The sequence below is a fragment of the Myotis daubentonii genome, chromosome 10, assembly GCF_963259705.1.
Source record: "Myotis daubentonii chromosome 10, mMyoDau2.1, whole genome shotgun sequence".
NCBI classification, from domain to species: Eukaryota; Metazoa; Chordata; class Mammalia; order Chiroptera; family Vespertilionidae; genus Myotis; species Myotis daubentonii.
The window spans coordinates 30,913,380-30,926,330 of NC_081849.1; the positions used below are offsets into that span (position 1 = coordinate 30,913,380).

General features: G+C 39.0%; 1 protein-coding gene across 4 annotated transcripts in view; it reads left to right on the forward strand.

The window, feature by feature from the left end:
- The window catches only part of TRIM24 (tripartite motif containing 24), a 121,463-nt gene that overhangs the window by 69,158 nt on the left and 39,354 nt on the right, over positions 1-12,951 (forward strand). For all 4 annotated transcript variants that reach the window (XM_059711903.1, XM_059711905.1, XM_059711902.1 and 1 more), the window contains exons 7-8: positions 1,686-1,832; positions 12,719-12,836. In XM_059711903.1, coding sequence (XP_059567886.1) covers positions 1,686-1,832; positions 12,719-12,836 — 265 coding nt within the window. The remainder of the gene's footprint in view (positions 1-1,685; positions 1,833-12,718; positions 12,837-12,951) is intronic.

A 12,951-nucleotide genomic window follows, 5' to 3' on the forward strand; every position in this document is an offset into this window, starting at 1 on the left:
TCCAAACTTCACTGTAAATCAAAATTACTTGCAGATTAAAAAAATAAGAAGAATATAGAAACAAAATACGACCAAATTCCCAATCTCTAGGAATAAACTTAGTCATCAGTATTACTTTTAATCAACGTTATTGCCTTACAGTTTTTATAGAACTGTTTAAAATGTTTTTATTGATCATATATATATATGTGTATATATATATATATATAGAGAGAGAGAGAGAGAGAGAGAGAGAGAGAGAGAGAAACATCGATTGGCTGCCTCCTGCCCACCCCCTACTAGGTATCGAGCCCGCAATCTAGGCATGTGCCCTGACCAGGAATCAAACAAGTGACCTATTGCTTCATGGGTCGATGCTCAACCGCTGAGCCACCCTGGCCAGGCTACCAAATAGTTGTTTCTATGGAATACCAAGAAACTAGACCTTCTGATTCTCAATTTGCAACCTAATTAAAAATAAACAGAATATTCTTTCTAGAATGCCTCCAAAGAAACAGTTTTCACAGAGGTCAGAAATAACCTAATAAGTAAGTTATCTCTGAACTTTAAATTAGATATGACAAAGCCATTAATAGTCACTGCAGTTTTTCCCTTAATTCAATTTAGCACATGTACATTCTCAACATTTGAAACTGACTATGGCTGGGATCTAGGTTCTTTTTTTTATTGAGACTATAAGTCTATATTGGAGCATAGCCATTTTACTTTAAACTTTTTTTTAAGCCAGTAGAAAGCCCTATTTTCTTCCTCTTTCCTTGCTAGGTAAAGGAGATTTTTGGATAGAAACCTTTAAAATAATCCAAGTTCAGTGCGCTTCACTTTTTATTAACCTGTGTTCTTCCTTGTGTACTTCCTTAGAGAAAGGTAAAACCCTCAGAGAGAAATTCTGTGTACTGCTTTTCTGTAGCTTTTCTGAGAGTGCATTGGCACATTAGTCACCATGTAACTCTCACTAGACCAAAAAAAAAAATGTCACAGCTTTTTTACCACATGCGAAGCATACATGTTGTCTACCATATGGTTGCAATGAGGACTAGAATGCCTAAGAGGTGAAATCATGGGATTGAGTAAATTATGTGATCTGGTAATTTACTAGATTGCTGGAAAGGTTATATTTATTTTATTTGTGGGTATTGAATTTAATAGGCATTTACTGTATTATGGCTAATCTACAGGTTTTGTTCCTATTGGATATTGGAAGATAACATGAACAGAAACCTAAGTCCCAGATATACACTGAGTGGCCAGATTATTATGACCGCCCCATCAGTACAATGAAGTGAATTAGTTATGCAAATAATAATAATAATAATAATACCTTGAGAGTATTTCCTTAGGAAGTTTTCAATATTCAGTATTTTTGGAAGTGTCAATGAAGTACTGATGGGGTGGTCATAATAATCTGGCCGGTCATAATAATCTGGCCACTCAGTGTATAAAACCATACTGAGGGTGGAGGTTAGGGGCCATGGAGGCCGTGGTGGTGGTGGTAGCAGTGGCTATAAGGAGCATTTGGAGCACAGTGTTTTGCTGCGTTAAGACTGATCCTTTGTACTAAGTGTAAAAGCAACACTAAGAGGATTTTCAGTTTCTTAAAGGTGATGGTTATTCTAATATGGTAATCTGAAAATGACCATTAAGATATGTTACAGACAGAATTAATTTTGAAATGATTTTCTTTTTAGAGCCTGGCGAAGGACCATCGCATAAAACTTATGCAACAACAACAGGAAGTGGCTGGACTTTCTAAACAGTTGGAACATGTCATGCATTTTTCTAAATGGGCAGTTTCCAGTGGCAGCAGTACAGCACTACTTTATAGCAAGCGACTGGTAAGATAGACCAAGTGTGGCATTTAATATTCCATCAGAATATAAAGAGAGCACTGGCTGGTGTGTCTCAGTTGGTTGGGCATTGTCCTGTGCACCAAAAGGTTGCAGGGTTGATTCCCAGTCAGGGCACATGCCTGGGTTGCAGGCTTGTATTAACCTACTTTGGCCCCCATCCCTGTATACAGCAAACCCTCAATTTAACGGACTTCAGATTTAACGGACAAAACTTGTAGTCCATAAGTTATATGTGAAAATTAACACCCTGTTAATTTTAAAATGCTTTTTAACCAAGACTTGCTTATAATTAACAGGGTTTTGGGGTTTTTTTTACTTCACTGTTATTTTTTTATTTGTTATTTTTTTGATCTTTTTTTTTTTTAATTAAATCTTTATTGTTCAGATTATTACATTAGTTACTCTTTTTTCCCACCATAACTCCCCTCCACCCAGTTCCTACCCTACCCTCCGCCCTCACTCCCCACCTACTGTCCTCATCCATAGGTGCACGATTATTGTCCAATCTCTTCCCTCACCCCACACCCTTATCCCCTCACCCAAGAATAGTCCATTCCCTTTCTATGTCCCTGATTCTATTACAATCGCCAGTTCATACTGTTCATCAGATTATTTATTCCCTTGATTTCTAGATTCACTTGTTAATAGATGTGTATTTGTTGTTCATAATTTGTATCTTTACCTTTTTCTACTTCTTCCTCTTCTTAAAGGATTTAAGCATTTCATATAATACTGGTTTGGTGGTGATGAACTCCTTTAGCTTTTTCTTATCTGTGAAGCTCTTTATCTGGCCTTCACTTCTGAATGATAGTTTTGCTGGATAAAGTAGTCTTGGTTGTAGGTTCTTGGTATTCATCACTTTGAATATTTCTTGCCACTCCCTTCTGGCCTGCAAAGTTTCTGTTGAGAAATCAGCTGACAGTCGTATGTGTACTCCTTTGTAGGTAACTGACTGTCTTTCTCTTGCTGCTTTTAGGATTTTCTCTTTGTCTTTTGCTCTTGGCATTTTAATTATGATGTGTCTTGGTGTGGTCCTCTTTGGATTCCTTTTGTTTGGGGTTCTCTGCGCTTCCTGGACTTGTAAGTCTATTTCTTTCACCAGGAAGGGGAAGTTTTCTGTCATTATTTCTTCAAATAGGTTTTCGATATCTTGCTCTCTCTCTTCTTCTGGCACCCCTATAATTCTGATGTTGGTATGCTTGAAGCTGTCCCAGAGGCTCCTTACACTATCTTCGTATTTTTAGATTCTTTTTTCATTTTGCTTTTCCGGTTGGGTGTTTTCTGTTTCTTCGTATTTCAAATCTTTGACTTGATTCTTGCGATCCTCTGGTCTGTTGTTGGGTGTCTGTATAATGTTCTTTATTTCAGTCAGTGTATGCTTAATTTCTAGTTGGTCCTTTATCACAACATTGAGGGTCTCACCAGTCTTCTTGAAGATCTCACTACATTTATCGGCGGTCTCACCAGTCTTTTCGAGGGCCTTATTAAGTTTATCGGCGGCTTCTAGACAGTTCTTTAAAGACCTTAAAAGTGTGGTTTTGAACTCTATATCCAGCAGTTTGCTTTCCTCCCATTCTGTCGTTTGTGTCCTGTTTCTTTGTCTCAGCATTTTTTATGCTTCGCTGTGTCGATAGAGTGCCTTTCTGTGCTAAGTGTCCCAATTACCTGAGGAGGACACTCTTGGTGCACCCCCTTGTGGGCTTTGTGCACAGTCCTGTTGTAATTAAGCCTTCATTGTTGTAGTTATCACTGTGAGGAATTGACCTCCAGGCCAATTGGCTGTGAGAATCAGCTGTGTCTGCAGTGGGAGAACTTCTGTGCTGGAAACACCCCTCTGGGGGTAGACTTGCTTCGATGGGGCTTAGGTGCTCACTGAGTCTGCCACCTGAGTGTGTCTATTATGGTTCCACAGAGCTGCAAACTGGATGGTCCCACTCTGACCTCTGGGCTTCCTGGCTCCTGGATCTCTAGGGAGGTGCTAATCTAGCCTTTGCCTGAGGCTATCCAGCAAAAGTCTCCCTGCAGGGCTTGGGCAGGGCGGGTCCCACGGGATCAACAGGGCGGGGTTAGCAATTATGGCTGCTCTCAGTCTTGCCCTCAGAGGCTCTGCTTCTCAGTGTCCCAGTAATTGCTGCAAGCCCCATGGAGAGAAAGCTGCCCTAGGGTTCTGAGCAATGCCAGACAGTCCCGCTTCTCCCGTATGAGTCTGGGTCCCTAGAGACTTGCCCAGAGCTGGAGCTCAGAGCCTGAGACTCCCTCCCGATTGATAACAACAACCATGTCCTCAGCCACCAGCCCGCTCCGCATGCACTCTGCACCTTAGTATTTTACTTCAGCACTGCGCCTCCTCTGAGTCTTGGTATGTTTTTCTCTTTCCTCCTAGTTGTAGAACTTCCACTCAGCCAGCCTTCCTGTGGTTCTGGATGATGTCCTTTCCGTCTTTTAGTTGTATTTTTGAAGTGGTTGTTCGAGGCAGCAAACTCCGGTGTTTACCTATGCCGCCATATTGGTTTCTCTTCACTGTTACTTTTTACAAATTCTACCGGACAGGCCATATGTTTTAAAAAAAACACTGTGTAGTAATTTTGCCGACATAAATATTACATAAAATTATTTACAGCTGTGGTCTACATATTTAAATGAAAACGTCCACCGCTTGTAAACAGTGTTTGGCAAATGATGAGCATATGATCACACCATATCATGCACATGGTAATTGGTTCTGTTGTTAATGTGGCATGACTTTCTGCAGCATTTTTAACGTGTGCTAAGCCATGCCCCAGTCCTGTGCATTTGTTTACTCTCGGTGACTGGTGAATGTGTGCATTTACTAGACCTATTCAGTATAAATTTAAAATTACAGTAATACATATAGAAAACTTTTCTGTGAAATTAAACTTTTCATATATGCTTAATTTTAATTACACAAGCGTGTCTACATAAGTAGAAACAGGTAAACTAATTTGTCACTTTTTTAACACATGCATTCAGAAAACCTACTTCATTCTATAATGGACTTTTAGCTTTAATACTAGTAGACATCCCCTTGCCTGAATTAGTCTGTTACAGCGAGGTGTTACTGTATTGGATTTTTTAAAATATTATTTTAGCTGATAGAAAAGCACAAGTCCTTCATGCATTTCTTGATGGGCGTGTGCACTATCATCGTGCTCATGTTCACAGATTAGAAGCTCCAGGTCATCTATTTGGGGCTGGGGTGTGGGTAATGAATGTAAAACCTTCCCTCCTTGCCCCCCCCCCCCCAAGGTTTTGGTTGGTGGAGGAGGGGCACCTCAAGGGCCCTAATGCGTGCAGTGCCAGCCATTGTCTCTCTCCCAAGTGGCTGGACTCAATAAATTCACTCATCTACCACTAGGCTCGGACTATCCAGAAGAAAATCCATCTAGGGAAGATAACGTAATTGTCCCCTTTCCCCATGTTGTTCTCTCTTTCTCTTGTTTCTCTTTGGCCTTGTGGTCATTTTTCCAGCCTTTCCTCCCAGCCTCCATCTCCTATTTAGAGAGTTATTTGTATCCCCAGGTTGATAAATCTTTTGATTGCGAGAGTAGGTAGGTAGGTAGGTAGGTAGATAGGTAGGTAGGTAGATAAAATTGATTTGTAAAACTACCATGTCACTCCTGTATTGTTCTTTTCTAAGTTTTCTCTGTCTTAGTAGCAAATGAACTTAATAATAATAAACATTTCCTAATTACCTATCGTGTGCCAGGGACTAATTTCAAAGCATTTTCCATGTAATATTTCCTTAAACTTTTTATGTTACTTTTATGAGATAGGTATACCTTTCCATCCTCATTGTGTGAGTGATGAAACCGAGGTACAGAGCTAAGTTTAACCTAGGTCACACATCTCAGCCAGGCTGTGTTCCTCTTCTACATTGTTTATTCTGTCAGCAGTATATGGTGCTGAATATTTCAACCCATTTACTAGAGAAAAGTGGCTTTATTATTTGACGAACTATTTGGACAGTAGTCTTGAATCTTGGTACTGAAAATATGATGATTGCATAGTAACCACCTAAAGATTCTGGTTCAGTGGATTTGGAGTGGAGGCAGGTTTTGTATTTTTAACAAGCTCCCATGTGGTGCAGATACTGTTTTCTGTGGACCAGGACTTTAGTATTAAGGATGTAGGACACATTTAGTCATTGGAGGTAAAACCGTATAAATGTTCTTAAAAATTCCTGTTCCTTTTCATTTTATTAAAGATTCCACATAAATGTATACTTTGTAATCAGATTATGATATTCAAATCAGTTTTCTGTTTAGCTATTCCATTTTTTGGAATCTAGTGGCAGAAATTTCTAATGACCATTTTGAAATAATGAAATGCACTTCTGGATCAGCTTTTATAAACTAAATCCAAATGCTGAGTGATTTATTAGAAAATTGATTTGCAACTATTTCTAATCATGAATTGTATTAAACTCGTATGATTTTTTCCTTTCATAATAATCAATGATGTAGTCTTAATCTTTAGGTCTTTTTTGTAAAACTGCTTCATTGGTCTAATGAAAAAAACTTCTATGTAGTACAGACCTTCTCTGTTACTGATGTTATTTATATGTGTAATAAAGCATATTATTCATACATAATAATCAGATACTTAGTCTTATTAGTATAAAATTTGTTTCTCTAGTTTTATTATATAATTTGTTGGTAATTATAATAGGAGAAAACAGTAAAAATAGAAGATGGACCCTGGCCTGGTTGCTCAGTTGGTTGGAGCATTGTCCTGATGGTTCGATTCTAAGTCAGGACACATATGTTGTGGGTTTGACCTTAAATCAGGCATGTACAGTAGGCAACTGATCGCTGTTTCTCCCTCACATCAGTGTTTGTTTTTCTCCCTCTCTCCTTCCCATTCTCCCTCACTCCCTCTCTCTGCCTTTCTCCCTCCCTACTCTCCTTTTTCTCCAAAAACACACACAATACAAACCAATGAATATATCCTCCAGTGAAGATCTTAATAAAAAAGAAATAGAAGATGGGATTACTTAATCTGCTCTATGATCTTTTGAAATAGGAGAGAGGATGATTGTCCTCTCTGTTACTTATAGGAGAAAATAGGCACAGAGAACCATAAAGAACTGAAATTACCATATTTCCTGATCATGTTTTTTTTCTCTAATTTTTAAAAGCCTACGTAATTCGAGTTGGCCTTAGTGCCTATTTAGAAAAGGATGTAATTAATAAAATACATTGCCTGGAATGCATGCAGAGTTAAAGTTTATGATTATTTTTAAACATTTGAAGTATTTCAAACGTGTGTTTCAGCCTCAGAAAACTAGAAAATCACCATATTATGCCAACTGTATTCTTTTGAGCTCTTATACTTTATAAATATGATACTTTATAAATATGATATGTTTACCCAGGTTATTCTTTAAATATTTTTACATATTTAGAAGGATTTTCAGTCTCAAAAATTTGAAAATTGCTATCTTATACAACCTATTTTTAAGAGTTCTTATGCTTTGTAAACATAGCCATGTCTACTCAGGTTATTCTTTGAATGATGGCTTTTACATACGTAAAAATACAAAAAAAATGTCTTGCTGGTGTGAAATTTCAATCTTGGATTGCAATTCTTAGTTCATCTTTTTGCTATAGGAATTTTAGTCAATAAAAGACCAGACCTATTGGAATAGCAGAATCCTTTCAGAAGTCGAGTTTTAAATATATTTTAAAACATTTTCACATTATTTCCTTAGGATTCTTCTGTTATCCTTACATTTATTTAGAAGGAAGGTAAGAAATATTGACAGAAGAGAGACCAGAAGAATGAAACACAAGCATTCTTTTTACTAATAGTAGATATTTCTATAATACTAAAGATAGATTAGGAAACGGTTGAGGGTATAGGTAGTAAAAAGGAATTCTACAATCCTATTCCATTTCCCCCACGCTCCCATCTAATTGATCTTCAAAGATCTTTTTTATGTTTCCTGAATGTCTCATTGCCAATTCCTTATTTCTGATCCTCAGAACATACCATGCTCTCTTACCTGGGTTCTGGTACCCTTTCTGAAAATGCCTATTCTTTCTCTTAAATAACTAATGTTCACCTTTTTAGAGACTACAATGTTCATTTTAGGTTCATCTTCCTTTCCTCTTCACAGCCTCCAGTGACCAAAACTGGGTTAGAATTCCCTTCTGTTTACAAAGCTCTTATGCATATGTCCATCATCCTATTATTTACTTTCATCTACTATTATTACAGTTGTGTATTTTTCTATGAATTTCATTAGATCATACTTCTAAAAGTAGGAACTTAAGGAACTCAATGAAAAATTGATAGTGAAAAATAATAATAAATAAGGTACCAGATAACATCTCCTGTCAGAAGCTGTAAGTATAAATGAAACTTTGTTAATTTTTTATAGTGTTGGGAACTTAGAAACAACGGAATTTTTTTTAATGAATATTTTTAAAGTCTATTTAACTTCAATAGAAGACAGTTACAGTACTGCTATCTCAAAAGCTATTTGGACATCCTTCATATTTAAAAATTTTTTTTTTGCTTTTTGAACAACACCTAAGTTTTCAGTGTGAAACCTGAGTTCATTTAAGTGTAGATATGCCTGAAGAGATGAATAAGTATGTTTAATGACCGTTGTTTATCGTCTACATTAGTTAGGCTTTATGATTTCTCAGCATTTTCTAAAATCTGCATTTGATGGAAGGAGACTTGACTTGGGATGGTGAGCACATAATACAGTCTACAGAATGTGTTGTGGAATTATGTAGCTGAAACCTGTATAATTTTTTAAAAATACATATTTTTATTGATTTCAGAGAGGAAGGAAGAGGGAGAGAGAGCTAGAATCATTCATCTGCTGCCTCTTGCACACCCCTTACTGGAAATCGAGCCCGCAATCTGTACATGTGCCCTGCCTGGAAATTGAACCACGACCTGCTGGTTCATAAGTCAATGCTCAACCACTGAGCCACGCCAGCCAGGCCTATATTATGTTAATCAATGTCAGCCCAACACATTCAACAAAAATAATTTGACAAGAGAGTTCTCATTTTTACATTGAATGGCAGTAAAATACAACAGAAAAAATGTTGCTTAAGATAAGGAGCAGAGTTTGGCCAACTTTGACATTACTTTTAGACCTTGCCACACTAAATTGACAAATAGATACTAGCTATCTGAATTATAAGTAAATTCTGTGTCTTGTAGCTTTTCATCAGCAAAAGAAGTTTACAACTTAGTACCTCAAGGGGAAAAAAGTATCGATGTCCTAGTAATTTACCTCAAAGTTTCCTTTAATTAAAGCTGATTTCCTCTTAAGGAAGTACTCACATTTCTGATTTAATTGTTGTTGTTGTGTTGTTGTTGTTGTTTTGTGGGGTGGGAGGCAGGTAAAAGAGCTTATACTGCTCAATTTCCACACTAAAAATTATAAGATACTCAAAATGCTAAGTCAGTATATTTGCCTAAAGACAGAAAAAAATATGTTTTTAAAGAAAAATGATCATCTTTCCTTCTTGTCATGGACTCATCAGCATGGTGACTGAGGACTCAGGGTAGTGAAGGTGGTTGGGGGATCACACTGCATGAGGCTAGCAGCCAGAGATAAGTGATGAGCGGGGAACACAGAGAGTGAGCAGAAATCTTTCAAATTTTGGTTATATTAAGCAAATAAGCGAGTGGATTGAGGAAATAAGTAAATATATTGAGGGCAATGGCAGCTAATATTTATGCTAAAGATAGAGTCCTAAGGTGCAATAGATTGGAATTAAGAATATAAGTATGAACTCAAGACTTATCCACATATACACAGAGATCTGGAAATAGTTATAGATGTTTATACACACACACACACACACACACACACAATATGTAAATGAGTGTGTGTGTGTGTGTGTGTGTGTGTGTGTGTGTGTGTGTGTTACACCACAAAAGCAGTAAGCCCAATGTTATTCCAGATCTTGGTTTCTAAATTCCAAGCAAAGTGAAGAAAAGTACAAATTGTACTCAGAATATCTTTTGCCAGAGACATGCTGAGGACATGTCAAAAGGACTGGGATCCAGCTTAAAAGGGCTCTCTCTGGGCAAATCAACCAATTTGAAACTCAAACTAAATAACTATAGTAATTGTTGTGCCCAGATTTCAAGGTTCCCAAAAAGCCCATCAGGGAGCCAGCGAGTCCGATGCAAAAGCAAAGAGTTCTTCATTTCGAACTAGTTCGGCTCCCTGACCACACTCACCGATGCAACGGTAGCCCAGTGGCCAAGAGAGCGAGGCCTGATGGGATTGTGGGTTTTATAGAAAGGGCAGGGGAGGGGACTGCGGGCCAGGTGCGAGTCGGGTCTTGTTACACAGGATGTGGTCATCTCTCTGGCGCGCACGTCCCTTGATTGTCATTGGTTAGTTTAAAGAAATCCTGGGCGTGGCCAGCAGGGGCCTGGGCTTCCGGGAAGAAGGCACTCTCCTGAGCACATGGCGGCTGCCCCAAAAATGGAGGACCCAGGGCAAGATGGAGGGCGCAGTCCTCGCCCCCCCAAGGGCGAGCCGAGCCCGGGCTCCAGAGGCCAGTCCGGTCCCCGGCGGTCCAGCAGATCGACCAGTCCCAGCCCAGACAGGAAGTCCACATTCTCTGTCTCGTCCCCGGGGGCGCTGGCGATCGTCGCCTCCTCCATCTCCTCGGGCAAGGGCACACGCCCCTCCCCACCGCTACCACTGCTGCGTGGGTCCGGTCCGGGGGCGACGGGCTGGTGGCCTGCGCTGGGCTCCCGCCATGGGCTGGGGAGTCGGTGCCCGAGGCCGCCAGCAGTGTGGTCAGGCTGTGCCTCATGGGGCCTGGCGGCCGGCCCATGTAGGCGCCGCGATGACTCTCCCTTTCAGTAATGAATCAGAACACATTGAATTAAGTAGGAATATGTAAGTCTATGATGATATAAACAAGTAAATGATAAAAGTTTGTCAGAACATAAATTAATAACTGTCTATGATAGCCAGTCAACGTTAGGGACTGATCTGAAGTAAGTTTTGTTTTATCTGTGGAAAAGGTTGAAAAGAGGAAAGGGATTTTGTGTAATTGAGTATGAGAGAGAAAGAGGTGTTGAGGGTATATGCAAGGAAATGTTTATGATGATTGACCCTGGGATTTAAGCTGGATAAGAAGGAATTGAGGGGTAAGAGGGTAGGGATAATGGTAGGGTAAGATTGATAGGACAGAGAAAAATTGTAAGAGCAAAGGCTTATAGGACCTTTAGGGTTTGTGAGAGTATTTGTATCTGTGCAAGAAGAAGCAAGCTATAAGGAAGATCACGTAGGTGGATGTTAAAATCACCAAGAATTAAGATAGGAGTAATGGTGATGATGGTTATAGTGAACCAGGGGCTAAACTCTTCAAAGGCTGAGGGAGAATGACCTAAGGACTCACTGAGGACTGCATGTGGGTGGGGGGGATGATGACAAGAAACTCAAAGCGTGGGAACAAGGAGAACCATTCCACTAACTAGCAGGCCTAGTTGTGGGCTGTGCTTATACTTTCTTAGCAGAGATTAGTTTGTCTTTTCTGTAACTCATTAGCTACCTAATCTAAATTCTGAATCCTTCTTTAAAAGAAGTAGTAAAATAAATAAAAGAGCAAAATGTGTTAAAAATTTTTTATTTTACAAATAGTTGGTGCTTCTGAGATGTTTTGTTAATTAAAAAAACTGACTTTAACCTATCACTTTAAGATACTCTTTAGTTTTTTTTGTTTGTTTGTTTGTTTTTTTAAATATATTTTATTGATTTTTTACAGAGAGGAAGGGAGAGAGATAGAGTTAGACACATCGATGAGAGAGAAACATCGATCAGCTGCCTCCTGCACAACTCCTATTGGGGATGTGCCCACAACCCAGGTACATGCCCTTGACCGGAATCAAACCTGGGACCTTTCAGTCCACAGGCCGACGCTCTATCCACTGAGCCAAACCGGTTTCAGCGAAGATACTCTTTAGTTTTATATTCAACATCATACCCAACTGAACTATACCTCAAAAAAATTTTTTTTAACTTTAAAATTTTTGATATTTTTAAAAGAAAGCTGTTATAGGTCTACTTTTTTATTTTAATTTTTATTTTTTTATATATTTTTAAAAATATTTTTTATTGATTTTTTTACAGAGAGGAAGGGAGAGGGATAGAGAGTTAGAAACATCAGTCTGCCTCCTGCACACTCCCTAATGGGGATGTGCCCACAACCAAGGTACATGTCCTTGACTGGAATCGAACCTGGGACCCTTGAGTTTGCAGGCTGACGCTCTATCCACTAAGCCAAACCGGCTAGGGCTAATTTTTATTTTTTTAAATATATCTTTATTGATTTCAGAGAGGAAGGGAGAGGAAAAGAGAGATAGAAACATCAATGATGAGAGAGAATCATTGATTGACTGCCTCCTGCATGCCCCCTACTGAGGATGAAGCCTGCAACCCAGGCATGTGCCCTTGACCGGAATCAAACCTGGGACCCTTCAGTTTGCAGGCCGATGCTCTATCCACTGAGCAAAACCAGCTAGGACAGGTCTACTTTAAAAAAAAAAAAAAATGTTTTGCCCTGGCTGGGCAAAATGTTTTGCCCTGCACACCCCACACTGGAGATCAATCTGGCAACCCAGGCATGTGCCCTAATCAGGAGTCGAACCGTTACCTACTGGTTTGTAGGTGAGTGCTCAACCACTGAGCCACACCAGCCAGGCTAGGCTGTCTACTTTTTATAGTGTATATTTTATTGTTTATTTTGTGTTGGTACACATACAAGAGACTTATTTTTTTGTGTGTATTTACTGGGAGTGTAATAAACTATTGGCCTGATAACGATATTAATATTTAATTGTCTCCTTTCTTCTAGATTACATACCGGTTACGGCATCTCCTTCGAGCAAGGTGTGATGCTTCCCCAGTGACCAACAATATCATCCAATTTCACTGTGATCCTGGTTTCTGGGCTCAAAATATTATCAATTTAGGTAGGTCATTATGTATATTTTCCCAAGTACCATTTGTTTCTGGAACTCTTAATGATTATTATGTTACTGAAAATGTATTCCTTATACCCTCAAAATGTTTTTGTTACCTTGGTTT